At 41.4% G+C, this 26,220-nt stretch overlaps 1 protein-coding gene across 16 annotated transcripts in view; it reads right to left on the bottom strand.

Moving 5' to 3' along the window:
* UBR4 (ubiquitin protein ligase E3 component n-recognin 4) overlaps window positions 1–26,220 on the bottom strand; it is a 128,205-nt gene that overhangs the window by 95,555 nt on the left and 6,430 nt on the right. For all 16 annotated transcript variants that reach the window (XM_070610751.1, XM_070610752.1, XM_070610759.1 and 13 more), the window contains exons 2-23: window positions 25,814–25,911; window positions 24,687–24,790; window positions 23,780–23,909; window positions 23,528–23,667; window positions 22,910–23,012; window positions 22,651–22,792; window positions 22,365–22,489; window positions 19,276–19,400; window positions 18,623–18,682; window positions 18,321–18,511; window positions 15,138–15,237; window positions 14,862–14,999; window positions 14,285–14,402; window positions 13,260–13,447; window positions 11,939–12,098; window positions 11,748–11,833; window positions 4,971–5,140; window positions 3,421–3,703; window positions 2,642–2,777; window positions 1,619–1,698; window positions 974–1,102; window positions 71–253 (exon numbers count right to left, since the gene is read on the bottom strand). In XM_070610751.1, the coding sequence (XP_070466852.1) occupies window positions 71–253; window positions 974–1,102; window positions 1,619–1,698; window positions 2,642–2,777; window positions 3,421–3,703; window positions 4,971–5,140; window positions 11,748–11,833; window positions 11,939–12,098; window positions 13,260–13,447; window positions 14,285–14,402; window positions 14,862–14,999; window positions 15,138–15,237; window positions 18,321–18,511; window positions 18,623–18,682; window positions 19,276–19,400; window positions 22,365–22,489; window positions 22,651–22,792; window positions 22,910–23,012; window positions 23,528–23,667; window positions 23,780–23,909; window positions 24,687–24,790; window positions 25,814–25,911 (2,989 nt within the window). The remainder of the gene's footprint in view (window positions 1–70; window positions 254–973; window positions 1,103–1,618; window positions 1,699–2,641; window positions 2,778–3,420; window positions 3,704–4,970; window positions 5,141–11,747; window positions 11,834–11,938; window positions 12,099–13,259; window positions 13,448–14,284; window positions 14,403–14,861; window positions 15,000–15,137; window positions 15,238–18,320; window positions 18,512–18,622; window positions 18,683–19,275; window positions 19,401–22,364; window positions 22,490–22,650; window positions 22,793–22,909; window positions 23,013–23,527; window positions 23,668–23,779; window positions 23,910–24,686; window positions 24,791–25,813; window positions 25,912–26,220) is intronic.

The following is a 26,220-nucleotide window of genomic DNA, read 5'->3' as shown; positions in this document are numbered from 1 at the left end:
TTCCCAGAAGTAGAGAGCATGTTGGCTTTAGAGACCCCTCAGCAGCCAGTTCTGTGTTACACTGTGGTACCTTTATCCAGTTGACATAGGAGCTGATCCGGAGGCGGGAAGACCACCGCAGAGTGTGTAAGATGTCACATTCACTCATCTCAGGTGCATTCATGGCCAGCTGGTTCATGTAAGTCTTTGATGGTGGCAAAATTCCCAGGATCCGCCACAGTATCAGGAAGTAATACTGAAGGGCGCAGGCCTCCTGGAAGAAGCAAAAAGAGCAGTCACAGAGGTAGCAGCATTTGGTACTGCCTCAAGATCTCCCTAACAGTAGGAACTGTTCCAAACACAGCTTTTAAAGCAGAATTGTGTGTAGTCCTGATTTTCAACTTAGATTTGGCTCTCAAGTCTGCTCTCCAGTTCTTTCTAGAGAATATTCCTAACAATAAAGCAGAAAGTGGTAAAACACACAAATAACTAATTTACTCCCTATTTTGGACATTTCACAGGCCAAAAAAGCTATTCTAAGACAACTCCGGCTCCCTAATAATTTACCAAGTAACCAAAAGAGGGCAGGACATTCTCCTCAGCAGGCCCACAATCAGCCAGCCCTTTCTGTGGCCTGAATTGCTATTTTGGCTTCTAAAAGGTACAGAGATATTCATGGGACCACAGAAAAAGCTCAAGTGTGAGGCTTTCAATACCATGCATCAAACAGCCTCACAGGAGATACAGTACTTAGGTGGCCATTAACTCTCAAACTCACATTTCTCTCAATGCTGACAAAAAGATACAAAAATGATAAAATTATCTCCAAGGTGAACATCACCCCCCAAACTACACAGAAATATTGAAGTATCAGTGCAAACAGATATTTAATACACTGGTTAGATTCCAGATGAAAATTTCTGGTAGAAATGCTACACAATTATCAAACACACCCCAAACTCTTCATAATGAGCCCAGGCTTCCATGGTCTTACCAGGGCTGTTACATTCTTGTTTTCCTTTCTCCTGACTGTATCAAGCTGGGATCCAGCTGCAAGCAGGGATGTGAGTGCGGTATAAAGCTCATCATACTTGACAAGCTTGGAGAAAAGAACATCACACGCCTAACATCAAGAAAAAAAAGACAATCATTTTTTCTTATTTTTTTAAATATTAACTTTTTCCTAATACCCATACACCATCACTTAACCTCATGATTAACAAAACAGTTCATTCAAATTATAGTTATTAATTTCTCACTGCAGCAAGATTCCCAATGACGGACCTCACTCAGTTCATGGGCTACCGTGAGCACACAAGTGCAGGCTTTAGAATGAGGCAACTGTTTATGTCCATTAAAAGAGCTGCATGTGAAAATACTAACAGAAACAGTCTTCGGGAATAATGTGTCAGAGGTGTCAAACACTAGGAAGGACATCCCCTACAGCAACAGTGGGGCCCAGAAACAAATCTCAAAAATAATATTTTCCCTTTAGAATAAGCTCAAATTCTAATACAGACCAAATTCCCTCCTTACAGTAAAAAAGTAAGTGGTTCATTCCCTGTCCCCCTGACAGAGACTGATTTTGGAGCAAACTATCTGACCCACATGTAAAATGGGGTTTTAAAATTCCTGGTACCACAGAATCAAGTCGGTTCAAATCATCCTCTGAAGCTTCTGGGGACAGGACACAGTAGAATCTGGGTTGTGGGACAGCATCTGAAAAACAACGTGCTAATAAGAATGGTTTCATGCTCAACTCTGTGTAATAAGTCTAAAATGTAAAATCTAAGAAAACACTTTGGAACAGGGTTTCCCAGCCTTGGCATCACCGACATTTTCCGCCAGGTAACTCTTTGCTGTGGGAGGCTATCCTGTGCTCTGCAGGATGTTTAGCACCATCCTGGCTTTTCCTACTCTCCCAGTTGTGATAACCAAACATGTATCCAGACAGCACCAAATGTCTCCTTTGGGGGTGGGGGGTACAATCACCCCAAGTTGAGAACCACTGTTCTGGGAGTTAACTAAGGTGATCTACGATCATCAAGTTAACCACCAAAATTGTATCATTAAACTGACTGCATTAAACTTAAATGCTGGCTCCCCAATGTAAAAGAGATTAACTAGGAAGAGATCCCAATGATAGTAAATTACACTAGGGCTCAATGAAAGTTTCCACAAAATACACAACACCTAAAAGTCCTCAGGATGAGATAGCAGACATACACTGAAAATGAACACAAGAGGCACCTCACCAAAAGAACGGATAACTGCAATATGAGAACCACTGGAGAGAACGTCATGGCTCCCATTCTCTTCCCAACAGTATACCACCATGACCCAAAGGGAAATGCAGCCTATAGGTTAGAACCACACTGCTAAGGAAAACTTACATTTAATCACTGAAAGTGGCAGGAATCCATATAGTACACTTCCATGGCAGACACAAGCATTCCCAATTCTTATCTCAATGTTTTTTGTTTTTAAAATAGATGTGGGATATGTGAGAGTCTACTTCTGAAAACGGTTTGAATTCGTAGGTATGTGCCACCCACAGGAAGTAAACTAAACCAAATGACCAAAGATCCTCGAGGAGTCCCCAAGCTCTAACTGCAATCCCACCAATGAGAATCAGTTTCTTATTGAAAATCTTCCTTCTGACCTGATGAAAAATGCTTCGACCAGTTTTCTTCTACTTCTTTGAACCCATGATAGAGAAGGGTTGTAGCTCGGCGGCCATTGCTGTCCTGAGATCCACTTGCCCACCCAAAAGGAGGACTTAGCAGGTTATGCTGCACCTTTTAAAACACAAGTACTCAAATTAAGAAAGATACAGAGTCACCGTTCTGCTTCCCACTCCAGGCATGATAACAGACTGGTATATCAAAGTTTGGGAAACTCACAAACCAAATAAAATTTTAGATTTTTCTGTCACTTCTTTCAGGAGTTATCTTTTTGCTGGAGTATAGAATAGTGTTCAAGGAAACACTTTACAAAATGCTAACCATAATAATCTTAAATGACCCTCCCATCCTTATTTTGGATCCCGACAACAAGCGAATTTACTGATCTATAAAATCTGCCACTCGGCCATCATTCAACCACTAATAAATACTCATTGAGGGCTGCTGCTCAGGGCACTGTGCTAGACACAGGCAAAGCAGGGTCATGCAAAGGAGGACACCTGTGAATGGAGCCTATAATCCAATTTTAACAAATGCATCAAATCAAGAAATCTACATTTATTGCTTCTGGGTAAACATAAAGTGTGAGTGCACATACACAAATCCTGGTGGTCTTCCTAAAGCTACTCATAAACCTACCACAACGAACACCTAAAACCTAAAGGGAGTAGGTCATTTCAGTTTGGATCATGGTCACTTGAGAAAATAACGCTCTCAGTAACAGCTAGTAAAGCAAAAAGAATGCGTTCATCTGTACCTGCTCAAACAGATACACAGGGGCTTTGGAGTACTGATGAAGCAGATAATCAAAGATCAAAAGGAGGCGAGCCAGGACGAGAGGCACAGAGCGCCTCTGGGCATCCACGTTGGCACTCAGCTCCTGGACGATCTGCACAAGAAGGGTCAGTACGGCCCGCCGGCCTTTCTCAGTGAAGCTGTGGAAAATGAGGAGGAGTAACTGCAGGTGTTCGACATTCAGATCTTCTGTCTCACTGGGCACCACCCCTTGCAGAGCATTCTGCTTCACTGTCGACAAAAACCTACCACAGAGAAAAGGAGAATACGTCTGGTGGGAAAAGGTCAGAACACCCCCCAAGAGTTACAATGTCACATGCTGGAAGAGTTAAACTTCTTAAACCCAGGCTTTAAGATAAATTAAGGAAGACAAAAAGCTGCATGTAAAGAGAAGATAAAAACTAAATCTTGGCTACAAAAAAGCCAGATTCGGCCACAGAAACATTTCAAAGAACCCTTAGGCAATGTCAACTGTGGCCACAGTAGTATTAACACCCACCCTGCCATTTCTGACAATGGAAGGAACTGCAAGCTCCCCAAAAGGTGGCTTTTATTTTTTTAATTAATAAACCTGAGCAGGTAGAAACAACTCAATTACTTCCCCTATACGGTGATTCTACAGTCTAATTCTTGTTTTGAGAGTTTAGTTTACACGACAGGTCAAAATCACTGCATGATTATAGTTAAAAATAACTCAACGCACTAAAAAGCAATAAAAAAGAAATTATACTATTCAGAGAACTTATCAGAAGAGCTTTTATGCAAAAAAGGAACAAATGTAGCCAACTGTACCACTGCCTTCGGCCATCAGGAAAGAGATTTGTGTTTTAATATCCCTCACCACATCCCACCCTCCACCTCGTGGCCTTTTTGCAAGATTCCACAAGGAAAAATATACTGGGTCTTTGGCATTCAAGGAGGTTTATGATTTCTCAAATCCAGCATTAGAGCTATTTGATCGGAGAATGGGGAAGAGAAAAGCAAAGCCTTTTAGGAAAACAAACTGCTTTGAAGACTCCTAACCATGTAAACAAAAATGGCAAATATAGGTCCATCTAAAGAGGATTTAGATGATTAATCTGAGCTTCCCCCAAGTAAAAAAAATTCTTTAAAAGTTGTCCAAAAAAGACTGTAAGTCACTCTAAGTGGTTTCATGTTGAAAGCAAAATAAGCAAAGACAGAGCTGACTTCCCTGATCCTTCTCTTTCAAAAAACCAGGTCAGGATAAAAGTGGTTACTTTCAGGATTCTGGTTCTACCTCATAATTGCGACCAAATCCCCCACGTGCTCAGGGAAGATTCTGTCTCCAGACCGTAGTTTATGTACTCCTGTTTTTCAAACAGTATATCTTCTCCCAACTCCCCCAATCAGAAACACACTCCTCCACTCTTGCCACTTTAAACACGATCATCAGGGTACCATCTCAGAGCCAGAGATGAACCACGAAGAAGTCAAACAAATTTTAGAAGGTAAATAACCTTCTCCACAGGGCTTCTCTTGGGGGTATCTTACCTGTCCCAAACTTTAAGGCATTCAGGGACATCAGGATCACCTTGAGCGCCGGCTTTATGTTGCCAGATGAGCAAGAGGCGTGAAAGTACAGAGAGGCTTTGGGGGTGAATGTACAAGGGCCAAGGACCCTCAGAGAAAGGAGCAACACCCAGCTGCTGCAACAGTGTGTTCTGACATGAAAGACAGACAAGAGACCATTAGGAAAAAGGCAGGGAATGAGGCCGAAAGCTTACTAATACTCTCTGATCTTACTTTTTAATACTGAAAAAAATACAATAGCCCCCTACCCCCGCTCCATCTGCAGGGGGGCTATGTTCCAAGACCCCGAGTGGATGCCTGAAATCACAGATAATACCAAACCCTATATATACTATGCTTTTTCCTATACATACATACCTATGATAAAGTTTAATTTATAGATTAGGCACAGTAAGAGATTAAACAACAATAACATTTCTTTGGCATATCCGAATTGCCAGCATCACTACTCTTGCGCTTTGGGGCCATTATGAAGTACAATAAGGGTTCCTTGAGCACTGCGATACCATGACAGTCCATCTGATAACCAAGACGGCTACTAAGTGGGTAGCATATACGGCATGGATACCACGGACAAAAGGATGAGTCACATCCTGGGTAGGATGGAAGGGGACAGCTCAAATTTCATCATCAGAACAACACACAATTTAACACTTATGAATTGTTTATTTCCGGAATTTTTCATTTAACATTTTCGGACTGCAGACCATAGGTAACTGAAACTACTGAAAACAAAATCGCAGCTAAGAGGGGACCACTGTACTTTAAAGAAAGGAAGACAAGAAAATCAGATTTAGAAATGGTTTAGAGAAAGATCTTTTCATTCAACAAATGAGAAAAATAATAAAGGAAAAATTACTAATCTAACCCCATTAACAACTACAGTTAATTAGTGTCAGAAATGGAGTCCTGAAAAAAGAGAAAGGCATTGAAATAACAAAATCAGGATAATTTTTCAAATGGATAGAATTCTGTGCCTTCAAAAGAAAACTTTTTCAACAACTGTAATAGCTAACGGTTTTTCTTTCATAATCAGTTACGTACTACAAATAACACTCAAAAGGGGGCCATCCAACAACGTGTAGGTCCAACAACTTGTACTAACAGTATTAGCAGAGCAATTGGGCCTATCAGATGTCAAGGCATCTAGAATTAATTGGGGTTGTCTTTGCCTCCAGTTGCAGCAGGTCTCTCAAATGAGCTTTCCTTTCAGCTCAGTTATCTAAGCTGCAACTTATCTTCTCAAGCACACACACACTGAGCAGGATGCCAATGGAAAACCAGACAAAAGCCTGCTCCTCATTTGGCTTCAGAAAACACAAATCATGGTTACCTCAGGATATAGGATAAATTCCTAAGTCTGCCAAATTAAATTATATTCTTATAAAACATCCTCGAGGACCCCAGTCCTTGGAAATAATTATTCAAGATGTCACAGCTATCAAGAGTAGTTCACACGTATCGGGCAGTTACCACAGGCTAAGTGCTGTATCCACACCATCACACTCAACGCTCAGAGCTGTAATGGTAGGTGGGGTATGCGCCATTTTACTGATGAGGGAAATGGAGCTCAGAGCAGTTTAAGAACATGACCAAAGCCACAAGGTGACCAAGTGACAAAGCCAGGTTTATCTCTAAAACCTACATTCTTAATCTCTATGCTCCACTTAGCCCTAAACAACTTCTCAATTCCTGACTCGAGGAAACAATTCAAAAAGTAAACACGCCCAAGCTATATCCAAAATATTAACTGGAGCCCTATTGTAGTAATAAAAAATCCAAAAAACTAAGTGTTCAAATCAAGGGAAGTGCAGCCGTAACGGTAGCAACTACAAAGGCAAACCATAAAAAATATTATATACACACACACACAAATAGTAAAATGTGAAAAAAGAGAAACCAAGAGATGTTTTGATGTTCTGACTATAACTGTAAAACTATGCATCTATCTAGATGGATAGGTACTAGAAGGAAACATGGAAAAACTAAAGTCATGAATTTAGTGGAAGGATTATAGTTCACATATATTCCTTATAATGTTATTTATACAATTTCTTTTTTTAGGTATGCTTTCTGGTAAGGAAGAGCAGCCCTGAGCTAACATCTGTTGCCAATCTTCCTCTTTTTCTTTCCTTCCAAAGCCCCAGTGCATAGTTGTACATCCTAGTTGTAAGTCATTCCAGTTCTTCTACGTGGGACACTGTCACAGCATGGCTTGGTGAGCCGTGTGTAGGTCCCACACCTGGGATCCAAACCAGTGAACCCCAGGCCACCAAAGCAGAGCACATGAATTTAACCACTATGACACCGGGCCAGCCCCTATATACAATATTTTTTTAAGTGAAGTGTCTTTTTGTCTGTTTTGTGTCAGTTCTTTTAGGCCTCAGAGCCATGAGAAATGAGTTAACGTCCTTCAGACACCTGGTTTTTCCCTACCACTCCAACTCTTATTAGGTTAAGCAAGAGGAACTGACTTTCTAAGAAGGAAACCTGAGCCACAGCACAGCAGCACAGTCCTGACCTGAGCCGTTCCCTTCCACCTCCGGACACCCTTCTCCGCCCCTCTGTAACGCCGGCCTTCCCCTGGCTCCGCCTCAGCCTTCATCTCTCTTGCTGTCCTCCATCCATCTCATTGGTCTTCATTATTTCAACAACAGCCTCTTAGTGGATAATTCCCAAAGCTGTATCATCAATCTTAATATTTTAACTCCTGAATTTCAGACTCACATTTCCAACTATTTTCTAGACATCTTCATCCCAATGGTACCTCAAAATTTCAGTATATTTAAAATGATTTTTTTCAATAGTTGTAATGGTGACTGTTTAAACTGATAACATTGATGATACACAATGTACAACTCTTGCATATAATTCTTGAATACAAAATTCTTGTATACAAAACTACACAATGGTTTTTCTCATTTGACTGAAAGGGCGACACACTGACAAAGGTAGCACCGTAATCACTTGGGTAATGCCTCTGAAAACTGCCTTTAGCTTCCTCCTTCCCTAACAAAGGGCCTTACGCTCAGCTATACAACTTTCTAGACTGCACAATGGCTTCAAGGCTGGCTACCACAAGTGACTAAAAGAAAGTCATGCTGGTGAGCGGACACTGACTTGTTTGTTTTATGGCCAAGAGGCACATGAAAAGATGTTCATCATCACTGATCATCAGGAAAATGCAAATCAAAACCACACTAAGATATCACCTTACACCCATTAGAATGGCAAAAATAACCAAAACAAAAAGTAACAAATGTTGGAGAGGTTGTAGAGAAAAAGGAACCCTCATACACTGCTGGTGGGAATGCAAACTGGTGCAGCCACTATGGAAAACAGTATGGAGATTCCTCAAAAAGTTAAAAATAGAAATACCATATGACCCAGCCATCCCACTACTGGGTATCTATCCAAAGAACTTGAAATCAACAATTCCAAAAGTCCCATGCACCCCTATGTTCATTGCAGCACTGTTTACAATAGCCAAGACGTGGAAGCAACCTAAGTGCCCATCAACTGATGATTGGATAAAGAAGATATGGTATGTATACACCATGGAATACTACTCAGCCATAAAAAAGAATAAAACCATCCCATTCACAAAAACATGGATGGACCTTGAGGGTATTATGTTAAGTGAAATAAGCCAGGTAGAGAAAAACAATCTCTGTACGACTCCATTCACATATGGAACTTAAACATGTAGACAAAGAGAACAGATTAGTGGATACCAGGGGAAAGGTGGGGTGGGGGTGGGCACAAAGGGTGAAGTGGTGCACCTACAACATGACTGACAAACACTAATGTACATCTGAAATTTCACAAGGTTGTAAACTATCATAATCTCAATAGAAATTTTTTTTAAAAAACAGAGAAAATGGCAAATTATGCCTCATGTACCTAAAGAATCCAAAGGATCACTCTGAGTAAAGGTAAAACAAGTGCTCCATGAGTAAATACAGCCTCTGAGCTGACTTCCACCTAAGACAGTGAGCCAACTGAGCGTTCAATATCATTCCTTCTACCCTCAAACCAACTCTCCTTCCTTTTTTTTTTTTTTTTTTGAGGAAGATTAGCCCTGAGCTAACATCTGCCACCAATCCTCCTCTTCTTTGCCAAAGAAGACTGGCCCTGAGCTAACATCCATGCCCATCTTCCACTATTTTATATGTGGGACGCCTGCCACAGCATGGCTTGACAAGCAGTGCATAGGTCCACATCCAGGATCCGAACCAGGGATCCCCAGGCTGCCGAGGTGGAATGTGCAAACTTAACTGCTGCGCCACCTGGCTGGCCCCCAACTCTCCTTCCTGACTTCCAAATTTCCATTAAAGACAACAGCATTCTTCTAGTCTCATTTAGGTTTTAGACCCAGGGAATATCTCAGACTCCTTCCTCCCCATGTCCTTCACCCCATTCAAATAATTTCCCATGATCTCTACAATAGGTCCTTTATCCACACCAAATCTCCCTCTTTTCTCATGACCCCACACTAATTCGAGTCATCTTTATTTCTTCAGTGCCTACAACAGTACCTAGCACATAGTAAGTGCTCAATGCATACTACTTATTGAATGAATGAACCCAGATCACTATAGTAATATTATTAGTTATAATTTTATATGTAATATTAAATACAACAATAAATACAATAATATTAAATAAGAATAACAGTAACAAAATAATGAAGACAGCAGCTCATGTTTGGCAGGTACTAGTACTATATGGCAGGGTACTTTTTTTTCCCACTTTTTTTGGTAATAAAATAACATAATGTAAAATTGACCATTTTAACCATTTTGAAGTGTAGTTCTACAGCATCAAGTACATACACAATGTGCAACCATCACTACCATCCATCTCCAGCACTTTATCTTCCCCAACTAAAACTCTGTACCCATTATACACTAATGGGTATAGTGCATATACAATATAATATGTGATACTATGATATAATAAGAACTATGTATTTTCTCTTGGTCCCATTCCTGGCACAAAGCTCCTAAAACTCCTATAACTTCCTGAGTGACAGGGGTGAGAGGAGTATCTTTTGTTCTAATAAGCCCCTTTCAATAACACCTGAGTTTATGCTAATGAGGTGACTTGGTGGGCCCTAGTTAGCTTCAGGATGGGGGCTGGCTGCCAGAGGAACCAACCATATGATGAGAGGGCTGGAATGTTCGGCCCCACCCCCAACCTCCAGGCTAGAGGCTGTTATCCACCGATGGCCAATGCAGCAGGATGCCAATGGAAAATCAGACAAAAGTCTGCTTCTCATTTGGCTTCAGAAGACACAAATCATCTTAGGAGACTGCTTTACTAGATGAATTTGAAAGAAAAAACAGAGGGGCCATGCCAACCACACACATCTTCTCCCATAGCCTTTCAGAAGAAAGTCCTCTTCCCAAGATGTTCATAAGTCATCAATAAGTAAGTTTCAATTTCCTCTCTAATAGGGAATAGTTCTAACTGGTCTTACTAACTCAAAGCCATAGTTCTTTATTGCCCTGACAGTTGAAGACAATTCTTAAGACATAACTTCTATTTGTCCCCAGACTAAGACAGACTAGGAAGAAGCACCTGGCCACCCACTTCCGAAAAAACTGGCCATAAAGATCCTATGAATAGCAGCGGAGCTTGTCTAATACAGAGCCAGAAGGTGAGAGGATGGCGTAAAAAGACGGGGCAGGGTTCCACTCTGCTGTCACAGGGGTGCTAGGAGTCAGGATCAACTCCACGGCACTAACAACAAAGATTACACTGACTATCCTTCACTTTCTTCCATCATAGCAGTGAAATGTGGGGGAAGAATTTAAAGCCCCTTGTTTGGAGATGGAATGAAAAGGGGGTTTAAAGATTTCCTCTGCATAAAGTTAGTAGTTATGGGCAGCCGGTTTGCATGTCCACACAATGTCTGTAATTATTTTTAAAATGCTAAGAGGGCAACATCACTACAGGAATCTTAAGAACTCCTATTTTCTAGAGAAAAATATTTCTTCCCCATTATTTGGACAAATTTAGACAGGAACAGACCAAGTCTATGAACTTTGAAACTTCTCTAAATAAACTCAGATGTGGGCAAAGAGCTGAAACTTTGGCAGGACACCCTAACCCTACACAGTGTGAGAAGGTAGTACAGGCGATATACTAACTAAAGCATTTCCTTCTCTTCATCTTAGGTAGGTCAACCTTTTACAAACTGCCCTCTTGTCTATTTTGTCCACTTTTCTATTAGGACAGTCATCAGGAGTTTGTTTTCGTAGTTTTTCCTTTTCTTTAACCTTACTGAGTCACTTAGGGGTACAGGACACATTTTGTTTTCCTTAAAATGATCCTAATTAGGGGCTGGCCCCGTGGCCAAGTGGTTAAGTTCGCGCACTCTGCTGCCGGCGGCCCAGTGTTTCGTTGGTTCGAATCCTGGGCACGGACATGGCACTGCTCATCAAACCACGCTGAGGCAGCGTCCCACATGCCACAACTAGAAGGACCCACAACGAAGAATACACAACTATGTACCGGGGGGCTTTGGGGAGAAAAAGGAAAAAATAAAATCTTTAAAAAAAAAAAAAAAAATGATCCTAATTAAAGCAGAGGGACATACTAGAATAACCTCCCAACATTCTTTCTAGGGAAGGGATTCCATGACAAACCGTGTTCCTTAGCAAAAAGAACAAGTGCGCCTACTGAGAGCTGATGTCAAGAGCATTGGCCTAAATAGTCACAGTGCACACAAACCTGCAGGTTGGGAGATTGGAGGTCAGAAGTTACCAGAGAGTGGTTGAAGTGATAGAGAGCAGCAGCAAACTCTTCATCTGACGAACCTTGGAGACAAACGAGAAAACTAATTACACAAGCATCACACCACCCTGCCAACGGCCAAACCCCACTGGAAAAAAATCCACCAGGCACATATCCTGTCTACTGACCCCTGAGTCCATCTTTGTCCACCTCCTTAATGATACTGGCCAGGGTGGCCATATGGTGTTCTGAAAGAGAGACACTCAGATAGTTTCGGATAAAATTGTTCCGAGAGTTCAGCATGGAAGAGGTGATGAAGTTCAAAATGTTGGAAGCCAGACCTAAGAACTAAAAAACACAAAAAAGCTCATATCAGGTTCATAAGTCCAGAGCTCCTACAAATCCTAAATATAAACAGGAAATAACATATGCCCATTGGTCTCCTGCAATAAACACAATGAACTAAAGAACTAGATTTTAAATCACCTACAGTGGGACTCAGTTTAATTATGACAGTCTTTCCCATGTAATTCTACCAGTTATACAAAAAGGTGTGCCAGCTTTACAACGGACTTCACAAAATATTGTATGAAGACAGGATTTCCAAATAGACTGATTCATTTCTTTCCTTCCTCTAAGGTCCTGCATTTGTCTAGCTCTAGAACATTATTGATATATTCAATTCTGAAGCCTATATTATCATTACATACATACAGAATTCACAGCATTTTACTTCCCTATTAAAATTAAATTGAGGGCCAGCCCCCGTGGCCTAGTGGTTAAGTTCAGCGCACTTTGCTTTGGTGGCGCGGGTTCGGTTGCCAGGCACAAACCTACACCACTCTGTTAGCGGCCATGCTATGCTGGTGGCCCACATACAAAAAAATAGAGGAAGATTGGCATGGATGTTAGCTCAGGGCGAATCTTCCTCAGCAAAAAAAATTTGAAAATAAAAATAAATTGAATTATTGTATAAATGTTTTATGCCCATATCCTCGACTAGACTAAGCTGTGTGTGAAAGCAAGGATTCTATGTGACTTGTTTGCCGATATGGCTTCAGAATAGGGGCTGACATAGTATGTAATCAATAAATACTGGGTGAACTAATAGCAAGTATTTATGATGTACCAGACCTACGCTGACTCTTTAATTCTTCACAACATCCTTAGAGGCAAGTACAATCACTCCCATACAATAGGAAAGAAAACTGAGGGGGGCTTGGAGAAGATTCTTGCCCAAAGTTACAAAGTCAGTAAGTGGCAAAAGTAGGATTCAAACTCACTTCTGTCTAATTCCAAAGTCTATGCTACTAACCACCCATCAGAGAAATAATATCAGGAGCACAAGTTATTTAATCAAACACAATCAATATGCTTAAGTCCTAAGTAAAAATATATTTAAACATTACAGTTCTCCAACTTTCAAAAAGGTTTTGCTTCAAATGATCCGTTTTTCACACCCCTTCTCCCCATTTCTGCTTCCCCTAAACCTCAGAAATCCACTCTTACCAACTCAGGATCTTTGCGACTAGCCAAAATGTTGCCCTTGTCACCAGGGGCCTGCTTACTGGGGCTTTTAACTCGAGGCGAGCTCTCCAGCGGAGGAGGCGGGGGAGGAGGCGGAGGCGCCACTTTCTCTTTACTGGGGGAGATGGTCTCCTCAAACCACTGCCCCAAAATAGGCTCGCTGTCATCATCTGAAGACAGAAAGAGAAAAGTAACAAAAATATCAATTTTTTTTTTTAATTTCAGTACATCTGCTTTGCAAAAGTGCCTAAGTCAAAAGGAACACAAAGATATCTTGATTATGGGGTAGTTACATGGCTGCATAAACTTGTCAAAACTCATCCAAATGTACACATAAAATGGGAGCATTTTATTGTATTTAAATTATGTCTCAGTAGAACTGATATTTTTTGAAAGGAGCCCAATGAAAGAAGAGAAACAACCTCACTTTGTTTTACTGGCAACAAGCCAAACATTTTCAAGAGCAAATTTTTACTTATCAATTGTAAACCCCAAGATAAGAGTCATACTTTTCACAGTACTTTACATTGCTCCCACAAAACTGATTATACAGAATCGGAGATATTTATCTTATTCAGTCTCTCTCCAAACTAAGGCAGGAGGAAATGCTAGTTTTGTCCTAGTGTTCACTACAACAGAGCATGGAGTTTCTCTTCCTTGCTTCCCCAAGCCACAAATCTACGACAACAGCCAAACCAACCACCTCACACACAACCTTTTGAGTTTCACTGGGAAAGCTCAGAGAAGAGTTCACAAAATGGATCAAGACAAAAAGGTATATGAAGAACTGAGATGTACTTTGATTTTGGAGGGAAAGGAATGAAAAGCACAGTAGTTTCTCTCATTTGCTCTTCAACAGCTCAATTCGCTGTTAAATAACATGTCACCTTTACAGGCACATGAAAGTAAGACCCAGGCTAGTCAGACAAAAGGAAATGGTAAACAGGGAACCATAAGGGACGTCCTGGGGTGACTTCTCCCCCAGGAGAGAGAAAAGAGGCCTCTACCTTGGCTGCTGTCCTCCTCCGTGCTGCTGAAATCATCCTCGTAGTAGGTGTTTGAGTCAGTGGAGGCGCTGGCATCGCTGCTCATGGAGCCCTTCCTCTGACGCTGCAGGACACAGGCCTAGGAACACAGCAAGGTTTCTCTAACTGCTGATCACAGAAACAGAGCCATCCCACTTCAACTCATTCACCACATAAAGTTTTCCCCAAGTCTTACTCTTTTTTCTAAATCTAAGAGGTAGTCTCCTAAGAGCTCCCCTCAGGACTCTCATTGCTTTATCCCACAAAAGCACTCCAAAACCAGAGACATGGACAGAACTGAAAAAGGAATGTTTGCATAGTGTCCTCTGTTGGCTTCAGCAAATGAGTTGTCACAAATCACCAGGTAGCCATATGCATCACAAGGCTCATAATCAATAACTGATTCAAATGTTTGGTATCATTTAAGAATTCCTCTCATCTTCAAAACGACTACCACAAATTTTGAGTTTATAAAGGCCACGTTGTCCAGTGTTATTCATTTTGAGAAGGTGACATTATATAAGATCTTCCAAATTACCAACGGTGTGGGCCCACCCACCTTTCTGTAGGAAGTTGAGAGTAATGTCAACAGCAGGTTTGTCAGTGGGACAGAGTCAATCAGCCGTTGAATCCTCTGTATGGAGGTGCTCTGGGCCATAATGTTCAGAACAGCAGGGGGACCATCGGTCTCCCAACCCTAAAGGTAACAAGATCAAAAGAGAATTAATGATACAACTCAGCAGGAAATAACAACTTGATCTGATGGCTCAAGCCAGCTTATCCAGAAGCAGACCCAGCAAGCAATGTGCTGATTCCCCGAGTACAATCCCCTCACCTTGTGCAGAGCCTCCACTTGCAGGTCTTGAAAGAGAGATGTTAACAGCTTCACAGCATGGTTTGCCAATATTACCGACAGCACCCCAAATCCCTGATGCCTAGACAATGCAAATGGAAAAGACAAACCTTAAGATAACTTACAACCTTGGAAACAGTGGATCTTGACATTTCGGGGTCCTAGACTCTTTCAGAATCTATGGGCCATTCCCCAGGGGAAAAAACTTGCACAAATACACAAAATCTGCATATAATTTCAGAAGCTCACAATCTCCCTGAAGCCCATCCATGGACTGCCTACGCATTCACAGGCTTCAGGCTAAGAACTCCAGGACTAGAAGAAACTCTTCCAAATCCATGCAATTTCGGAATTTAAACTATCAATTCAAAGCTTCTGGGTCATATGAGGATGCTGATACTTAGATGTTGGTTCAACTTTTTAAAAGTCATTCTTTTGAGAAGAAAAAGGTTAAAACTTACCAAATTCTATAAAAGTATCTGGGCACAAACCAAAGGGAATAAAAGCAAAGTTTTACATTAAATCCGAGTAAAACTTTTCCTTCTGTCCCAATGACCATGTGACAAAGGGTCAGTATATCTAATATACAACGAGTTCATGTAAATCAGTAAGAAAAAAGGACAAACACTGACGAGAAAACTGGAGCAAAGGACATCAGCAGTTTACAAAAGAAGAAACACAGATGACCAATAAAATATGTGAAAAGGACTACAATCACACTGGGAATCAAAGAATACAAATAAGAGCAATATAATAATATCTTTCTCCTCTAAGATTAGCAAACACGAAGACTAACGATGTCCACTGTCGACACAACCTGGGGAAATGGGCATCTGCACACAAGCTGGTGGGAATGCACATTAGAGCAGATTGGCAAAACATTTCAAATTTTTAAATAAGTGCGCCCTTGTCCTAACTTTTACACTTCTAGAATTTACTGCAAGGGGATAATGAAATAAGCTCACAAAGATTTATGTTTTGGAAGGTTTATCAAAGCATGTTCTATCAAAACAAGAAATTTGGAACAACCTAAATAAGTGTTCAAGAAGGTAATTACTTAACGATGGGCTATTCATATAACGGAATACCATCAGCCACTAAAAACTTATATAGAAACCATAATAGTGTCACTGAAAAGACGTCTACAATATTTTGAACCAGTGATCCTATTTTTGTAAATATATTTTACACATATGCACAGAAAAATACCTCAAAGATTGTTTATCAATTTGGGTGGTAGAAGTTGGGATGATTTTTTTCCTTTCTTATAGCTTGTAATTTATACAAGGTACATGTACCCTTCTTAAATCTCAACAAGAGCCATTTTCAAAATCTAACCGCTACTTCTCAGGCTGTACCTTTTGGCCTCCCATTTCCCTTTATACTGCCAAGAGTGAAGACACATACTCACGAAAGCACAAACCACTGTTGTCTCTGCAACGCACTTGCCTCCCTACTCTACCTAGTGTCTACCGCCTACCATGACAATGCCTATTTCAGACTTCAGTTCAATTAACACTTCCTCATGGGAGCCTGCCTTGACTTTTCTGACCAGGTCAAAAGCCCGTATTATAATATTCTTTAGATACAATTTGATGTATACTTGTACAAATATCAACTTCATGTCTCTTGGGAATGTGTCCATTTTTTTTTGTTGGTCACAGCAAATTCCAGAACTGACAGAGCCTGAGACAAAGATACTTAGTGGATAATGTATTGAATGAGGTCCAGAATTTAACTTCCTCCTTAAACTTCAGACTCATGACCCAGCTGCCTACTCAACATCTCAAATACAGCTCTGACAGTCATCTCAAACTCAGCACGGCCAAAATTATTCTTCATTTTTTCCTGTCCTGCCACCTAATCTACTCCTAAGTTGGTGTTCCCTCTAAGTAAGTTACACAACCCAGTTGCTCATGCCAAAAAACTCTGATGTCATATTTTGCACACTCAACATCCAAGCCCTCAGCAAATCCTGTCAGCTGTACCTTCAAAACAGATCCCAATGTGACCCCTTCTCTGCCTTTACCGCCACCACCATTTCCAAGTCCCCTTCATCTCTCCTTCAGAGTACAGCATTTGCTTCCTAACTGTTCTCCCTCCTTCTTATGACCCCGCAGTCTGTTCACACATCAGCTGCTTTCTCAGACACTAGTAAATCAGATGCTAACACTCCCCTGTTGAAAACTGTTTAACACCTACAGATTACACTCTGCCCTAGGTGATCTGGGCCCTGGCTACCTCTCTGATCTAATTTTCTACCACTCTCCCTCCTCGATTTCTTATTCCACCCACAGTGACCATGCTGATCCTAGAAAATGCCAATCATACTCCCACCTCAAAACCTGAACAATTCTACTCTGAAATTTGTATGGCTCACTCTGTCACTTCACATGTGTTCTCTACATCTTGCCTTCAGAGCCCTTTCCTGACCATCCTGACCAAAGGAACAACCCCTGTCACTCTCCAGCCCCTTGCTCTGCCTTATTTTCTTCATGACATTCATATATGATCAGCTGTCATGAGCTTATTACTGTATTTGTTCACTGTTGCTCCAGTCAGAAAAGAAACTCCACAAAGGCAAGCACTTTGATTAGTGCTGTATCTTCAATGCCTTCCTAGAGCCTAGGACATGGTAGGGACTGAATGAGGAAACGAAATTCAGGAACGTCTGGGCTAAGAAAATAAAACCTTAAACAGCACAGAAGTCATATCTCTAACTTCTTGCCTTGCAAGCAGGGCTTACTGTCCAGACTTCATCAAAACAGAAACGTTTCAGGAAGCAGGCCAGGAGGACCTAGCAAGATCCTCACTTTACAGGTTAAACACGCAAATGAGTAATCAACTCCAAGTCAAACGAGACCAGTATACAAAATAGAACTGTTTTTTCTGATTTGAACCTCATAAAGATCCTAAAATATATATTACACAGATATCTTCTCCCTCTTATAGGTAAGGAAACAAGATCGGAGAGACTGTCTACCCCAAATCTCACAGCTCTGATGTGGAGTAGTAGACTAGGATCATCATCTTAGCTCTTAAATTCAACCAGATATAGAGGCAAATTCTTCCAGGGATGTGAAGATGAGAGGAGTTACACTAGCTCCCCATCAATAAAAAACGGCAGGGAAACAAAACAGAAGTGACAGCCAAGTAGACACATACCCTTTCCCAGGCCCCAGTTTCGGAGAGCCCACTCCCTCTTTTGTCCGAGAAAGGATGTCTCTGACTCGGAGCGCAGCCAGTGGATCTTTCTCTTTCCCCTTATCAGCCAAGGCAGTAGGACTCAGGTTCAATATGAGGAAAAGGCTGTTTAACAAACACCAGGCACCCAGCAACTGGAAGTTCTGATAGTGCTGTTGGAAAATGCACAAAAGAAAAATATGAATGTAGGGATTTTACAGGCCACAAAACAAGAACACATCTTAAAGCCTACAAGACAGGAACGTGGCAGACGTGCTTCTTACCTCACCACCAGCCCGGCGGGAAGTGCTGATTGCTTGTCCAATCATGTCATAGATTTCAAGCTGTCCAATATCAAACACACAAAACTCTGAGCAAGCTGACCTATTTCACTATAAATGCTAAATCCTACCCAAATTAACTTAGCTTTAAGAGTTAAACATCCTCAAGTCACTTTCCAATGATATAATTCCGTCACATTTTTCTTGATCTTCACATGGCATTGACTCTCACTTTTCATTCAACTCAAATGTCACCTTCCCAGAGGGTTCCCTCCACCCAATCTAAAGCAACACACCCAGGCCCACATCAGATCACTTTCTATCACATTTATTGGTCCTACACACTTACTGCTATCTGAAATCATCTTGTCTCCACTAAAAGTACACTGACACATGGTAAGCCCTCAAATACATTTGCTGATTAAATGACTCATCTTTCATGAGGTCCACTGCTACCACAAAGGTGCCGTGTTTTCTGCAGAGTCAAGTAATCTACCAAATAAACAAGCTGAGTGCATATCTCTCAGACCTACTACCCAAAGGGAAGGAGTGTGGAGAGGACTCCAATCCTCTCCTCAACCAAGGAAGAAGGTGGGATGGGCCACACCCCCTCAGTGGAACAACTGAGGCTCCTGCGTCCCTGAGGCCCGGCTTACACATTTCTGGACAATCGTAGCTGCATCACTCTCATAGTCTTCCTCTTTGGAGCTCGTGGACCCTGTCCGCACCTGCTGGGCACTCCCCACGTGAAGGATGGCCATGCAAGTTGCCACACTCACACCTGCAAAACAAAAGATGCACAGATTCTAATTATGGCATGGTCGGTCTCAGGAATCCACCAAAACTGAAACAAAAAAACAAAACCCAGGGGCCAGCCCAGTGGCGTAGTGGTTAAGTTTGCACGCTCCACTTCGGTGGCCTGGGTTTCGCGGGTTCGGATCCCGGGCACAGCCCTATACACTGCTCATCAAGCCACACTGTGGTGGTGTCCCACATACAAAATAGAGGGAGACTGGCACAGATGTTACCTCAGGGCCAATCTTCCTCACCAAAAACAAACAAACAAAAACACAACCCACCCACAAGCAAGTCCATGATATGATTACTGAAAGTAAATTCCATAACGGCAAGCCTAAACACGTAGTGTTACCATACAATCCAGCAATCACACTCCTAGGTATTTACCCAAATGAGTCAAAAACTTCCATCCACACAAATATTTATTGTAGCTTTATTCATAAACGCCAACAAATGGAAGAAATCAAGATGTTATTCAACAGATGAATGGATAAACAAACTGTGGTACATTCACACAAAGAATACTATTCAGCAATAAAAAGAGATGAGCTATCAAGCCACAAAAAGACATGGAGGAACCTTAAATGCATTTTCTAAGCAAAAGAAGCCAGTCTGAAAAACCTACATACTATATAGTTGATTCTAACTATATGACATTCTGGAAAAGGTAAAACTACGGCAACAGTATAAACATCAGTGGTTTCTAGGGGTTGGGGTAAAAGAGTAGGCGAGAGGGAGTACTAAGAGCACAGGGGATTTTTAGGGCAGTGAAACCATTCTGTCTAACACAGTCACGATGAACGTATGACATCACCCATTTGTCAAAACCCACAGAACTGTACAACACAAAGAGGGAACCCTAATGTAAACTATGGACTTCAGTTAATAATAATGTACCAATACCGGTTCATCAATTATAGCATGTATCATATTAACATAATACGTTAATAACGGAAACTGTGTACTGGGAAGAGAGGGTATATGGAAACTCTGTACAATACGCTCAACTGTTCTGTAAACCTAAAACTGCTTTAAAAATAAAATCTGCTAATTTTAAAATATTTTTGTTAAGTTTTTTTTAAGATTATAGGGAAAAAAAATCCCACACTTAGTACATCTCTAAGACATCAAGGCCAAATCCCTTTCCTTAAATCAAATCCCAGGTGATCAAATTCCAACAAACCAAATCTGGGATCTTTAATCCAACTAAGAATTTTTAAGGAATCTTTAATCCTTATTGACTAAGTATACTGAGATCCATGTGATATTCAAGAAATTCCCTGAAAATTGAAATTAAACCCCAAATTAAAAAGTGCAAAGATCAGAGGTAGAGGCCTAGGAAATAAATACTGGAAACGGGCTTGGAGAGAGCACATTCTCACATGTAGCCCTAACTTGCCGTTCCTACTGCTGCTGCACTAGCCCAGGTGCTTACTGTGTCTCATGTGAATGACTGCAAACTCCTCCTAACAGATCGTCTGCCTCTCATCTCGCCAAACAAAATATCCTGCATACTACTGCTTGAATGTTCTTCCTAAAACGTAGCTCAGCTCACATCACACTTTGAAATCTTTAACAGTCTCTACTGGCTTGCGGGATATGGTCCAATGACTGAGACTGCATTTCTAAGCCTGCTGTGATTGGGTCCTACTTTCCTTCCAGTTGTATAACACCCACTAATCACACAGACTTACACACACACAGACTTACACAATATGTTCCCCCAAACTCTAGAATACTTTTGGTCCTGCTTTTGCCTCTGCCTAGGGATACAGCCTGGCTGAAATTCTACCTGCCCTGTGAGATACAAGAACAGATCTTCATGACTGCTACCTCCCCTGAATTAAAGTGCCTTTATTTATTTATTTTTTTTTTTTGAGGAAGATTAGCCCTGAGCTATCTGCTGCCAATCCTCCTCTTTTTGCTGAGGAAGGCTGGCCCTGAGCTAACATCTGCGTCCATCTTCCTCTATTTTATATGTGGGACGCCTAACAGCACGGCTTGCCAAGTGGCGCCATGTCTGCATCCGGGATCCGAACCAGGGAACCCCGGGCTGCCAGAAGCAGAACGTGCGCACTTAACCGCTGCACCACCGGGCCAGCCCCTTAAACTGCCTTTATTTTTATACTTCCATTTGCACACACGTTCAAAATAAAGCTATTCAAAGAATGTAGGGAGATGAGCAATCTCAGCAATTTCTTGGTGGTCCCAAGGCCAGGTATCCAAGAGTGTTCAAATCCTCACTTGCAGAACCAAGTGAACTCTGGAAATTATCATATCTTCCAAGACATACCAGGGCTATGGTAACTCTTGGAATTTTAAAACCAAGGATCAGTGAACTGGGTCAAAAAGTTACTGTAACAGTAACTTCAAAGAAAGTCCACACCAGCTGTCAGGCCCCACTTCCAAGGCGGCACGATCAACAGGAAGAAGGGGGATTTTGTAAGAGCAGGGAGAACAACGTTAGTCACATCTATCAACATAAACAGATACCACCTGTCCCATGAAGTCGTCCCCAAACCTGCTTCCACAGCAAGACGCAATCCCTCCCTTCTCCGTGTGCCCATAACACTCAAGACTTCTCCTGCTGCCTTATCACCTCCTGTTTCACATTATACCATGCATTCCTGTCTGTCCCCCACTGCTCCAGCACAGGATCCTTGAGGGCAGGGACTACATACTGTTCCATTTCAATATCCAGTAGACACTTATTATCTGCACATACTATGAAATCAAACATGCATTTAAGACAATGTCAGCAGTTGAACAATAGGACAACTTACAAAATTCCTACTGAGACCTCATTTCACCCAGATATTAGATGAACCTTGGTGGAAGGGGCCAAGTAAAGGGGGAGACAGCTGAGTACTCAGAAATATCTCATGGTTTCCTGAAAGTATACATGTGCTTGACTGAGAAAATGAGACCAGACATAGTAACTTCTCACCTGCGTACAGACAACTTAGGCTGAGGACTGTCACATCTTGTAGACGAGAAGGATTGAGAGGTTCCAACACAGGTAGAGAAAGGGTATCCAATGCCATAGTTACGTCAATCACCAATGAATGAAAACTGGAACATAAAAGAGGAGATTAACAAAAGTGCCTCTCTGAATCACTTGATTCTACAATCCGACAGTTAAAGAAAGCTGACACACAGTAACAACTAACCATTTTCTCTCTTTTTGATAGCAGCATTAGAATGTAAAGCATATGCAGCCTGGAGCACCTTACCCATTCCGAACAGCAGTGGCATCTGCTACTGTGGCAGGCATGATGAAGAAGGAATTGGCCGACACCGCATCTTGAAAGCGATTGATGTAGCGCAGGAAATATGGCAGGTTCAAACACACACGCAGTAGCTTCTCTGAGCCACCTGAATTAACAAAAAGGCTTGACCTCACAAATAGGCCTTTGTCTGCTGCTTGATTCTTTCCCACTTATGGAGTTTTTGAAAGCAGAAAAACCAGTTTTCTGACAATCAGAGTCTTACCAAGCTCTTGAAGACTAGCTACGTTCTGAGCTATGAATACATTCTTGGTTTTGATAGCAGAGGCTTGATCTGTGGATGACTGCTCATCACCTTCTCCTTCCGCCTGAAGAGAAACAAGATGTGAAAGACCTATCAAGATACCATCATCTGTTGACTGCTGCCCTGGTTCAGAAGCAAGCCAACTGTCCAAAGTAAGCAGCAGCTCCACGGTACTCTTCAGACTCCCAGTTAATGAGGGGAAAATTCCTCTCTAATGCTGGGAAAAATACAAGCTATTTTCCCAAGAGGAGAGCAAAAATATATAGCTCTAAAATAAATATATTCTACAGCTGGTAGAGTGATGCCTTTTACAAAAAATTGTACATGCTCTTTATATTTGTTTATTTACAATGAGAAATGCTGGAAGAATGGTCATCAAAATAGTAGTAACTGTGGATGAAAGGAGCTGGGGTGAGATTTGCTTTTTTTTGGTTTGTACTCTTCCATTTTTTCCTACAATAGGCATGTACATCATTTTATATCACAAATATAAACTATGTTTGTTAATTTTTTTTTCTAGCATTCTCTCTCATCTTAAAAAACTCCATGGGATAAGGACATTTGGCTAAAGTAACTCACCAGAGTCTGTGGACCAGCGGGTGGTGATGCTACAGTTCGAGGGTTGAAAACTGACGTCAGCTGGTTCAAAAAATTCATCTGTACCTCCTTCTGCCTCAACTCTGGGCTTATTGGTGAGGCCAACTCTTTCTGATCTTCCACTACAAAATACAAAAGCAAACAAAGGGATGAGGACAGTGCCATGAGAAGGCAAAACAGCTAAAAGCTGGACAGGGAAGCGGCCAAGTAACCGTCCGGCAAAGGAATACCCACCATCTGAGAGCGTCTTCACTGTCTGCGGCAGCTTGGCCGATTTCATCATTGCTGTAAACGTGATAATTTCAGTTCTGTCTAGTCGGCTACACCCAGTGCACAGGCCCTTGATGAGGAGAATCAGGTGTTTCTGAAAGAAAACAAATGCAATATGTCTTTTAGAAGATTTTACTCTTCTGGGACTTCTAAGTGGCACAGGGCCAAATTTAGGCTTATATCAAGAACTGCAAATTAGGAAAAACACTAAAGCAGAGATCAGAGTTGACTATCCTCAGACCATATCGGGCTTGCAGATTTGTCTTATTGTCCTCACGGTGTTGCTGTTGTTTTTAATTTGAAGTTATGGCTAACTTTTCAAAACAGGGAAGGCTTAACATACTAATCCAGATTTCTTCTCTCTCTCAATAATTCACAAGACACAGCAACTTTGAGCCTGTACTCCTGCATAGCAACAAACAGCTGAAGCCAAACAGTGATCGGCCCCTTTAGCTGGGTCCTGCACCCTTCTCACTAGCATGCATTACTCATTTGGTGTTACTTGCCTGGCCCCTGAAGACAGGTAACTTTGCAATCCTTGAAAAAGTCTCTGCAGCTCTCTATCCCAGAGGTTAGCAAACCACAGCCCCAATTCAGCCCACTGCCTATTTTCATAGATAACGTTTACTGGCCACAGCTACCCTCATTCATTTACGTATTGTCTGTGGCTGCTTTCACATTACAAAGGCAGAGTTTAAAAGGCAGCAACTAGCTGCAACAAGGACTGGCTGGTCAGCAAATTATTTCCTATTTGGCCTATTACAGAAAAAGTTTACCATCCTCTGCTCTATGCCATCCCTTCTCCATCATTCCACTACTCAGTCACAATCCTACCTCAAAATAAGGGCCAGAATGGGGCCATCACTCTCACCTGGGAAACAGCGCAAGCCTCATCTGGATTCTCCAGACGTAGGAGAGAAAACTCAATCAGGACTTTACAGGCTGCTGCCACCGACTGAAGTTGGTTCCGAGGAACTGAGAAAGTAATAAGCTTTACTTAACCCCAGACTGCTATATCTCACTTCATAGTCAATAAATCAGTCAATAAATCAAACAAAACAAGAACTGAGTTTCACATGTCTAACATTCCCAGTATCATGCTATGATGATAATTATTCAGAGCCAACAACCCAAGGGGCAGACAACAGCATCCCGGCATGGATAACCCCCAATCACTTATAGGCCCAGGAAGTCTGGCTCCAGAGTTCATGCTCTTAACCACTGGCAGAGACTGTCTATCCTTTCCCATGGGTTCTAAACGCCTTTTTGCAAAGGGGTTTCCTACAAAGCTTCTTCAAGCTGAAAGTGACTCCTCTACAAGTAGCCAGTGCCTCTAATAAACAGCACTGGACACTGAAAGATTATTCAGCAACCCAATAGCTTCCGTTCATTTTACTTGCTTAGGAAACTAGTTAAGTAAACAAACAATCAGAATTCTTCAGAACTGAGTTAGTACAAAAAAACTAAAAATGCAAAAATTCAGAAATAGTGGAAAATAAGAGCTTGATCGCTTTTTGGGTAGAAAAGTTTAAAAGATGGGGAACTTAAGTTGAAATCCCTTCATATACCAGAGAACACAAAAGGAGAATTTACTTTCTCATCAAAACCAAATAAGGAACACAGCCTTGGTTAGTGGTTGCTAACCCCAGGTCAGTATCCACCCATCCTCCCCACCAGCCCCCCTGAAATTAACACACTAGTAACTATATGTGTGAAATCAATAAAATGCTTTTGATTAAGAAGGTAAGGAAAGTATAACTTAATGGGTTATGAAGCAGGTGTCCAAACCAAATAGCTTTCAAATCCCTCTTGGTTGGCCTAGGTAAAGGAACTTCCAGAGCCTTATTAGACTGACAGTTGCCTCCACACCTGGGTGAACAGGTTAGGAGTGGTAAAATACAGACTTCATTAACATTGTGTTCAAACACTCTAACAAGAGGATATACAACCCCCTATTCACAAGCCCTCAGAAGGGAGTGACAAGAGTGGAATACTTACTGAGGCTGCAAACTGTTGTAATATAGTGTGTGGAAAGTGCAACAAAAGATGAGTAGAATGGCTCATACTGCTTCTCGTGGTGCAGGATTTCTGATTCGCTGCAAAGAAAATAATTCAGTCGACATTTATTTACTTAGTGCTTACTATATGCCAGATATCCTACCCCTTATTGGCATTACCTTACTTAATCCTTATAGCAACCCTACTTCGCAGGCTGTTATCAACCCGATATTCAAGATTGAGAAAGTGAAACTTAGAGAATTAAAGTTAAGTACCTTGTTCAAGGCATCAAGCTTAGTAAGTGGCAAAAGCTAACAAACAGGAAACATTTTCAAAATCACTTAGAATTAAAGAAATACAAGTTAAAATATAACAAGATACCATTTTGTCCTATGTTACTGATTGGC

The sequence above is a fragment of the Equus przewalskii genome, chromosome 2 (assembly GCF_037783145.1).
Source record: "Equus przewalskii isolate Varuska chromosome 2, EquPr2, whole genome shotgun sequence".
Classification (NCBI taxonomy): Eukaryota; Metazoa; Chordata; class Mammalia; order Perissodactyla; family Equidae; genus Equus; species Equus przewalskii.
This window is presented reverse-complemented; position numbering and strand designations above follow the sequence as displayed.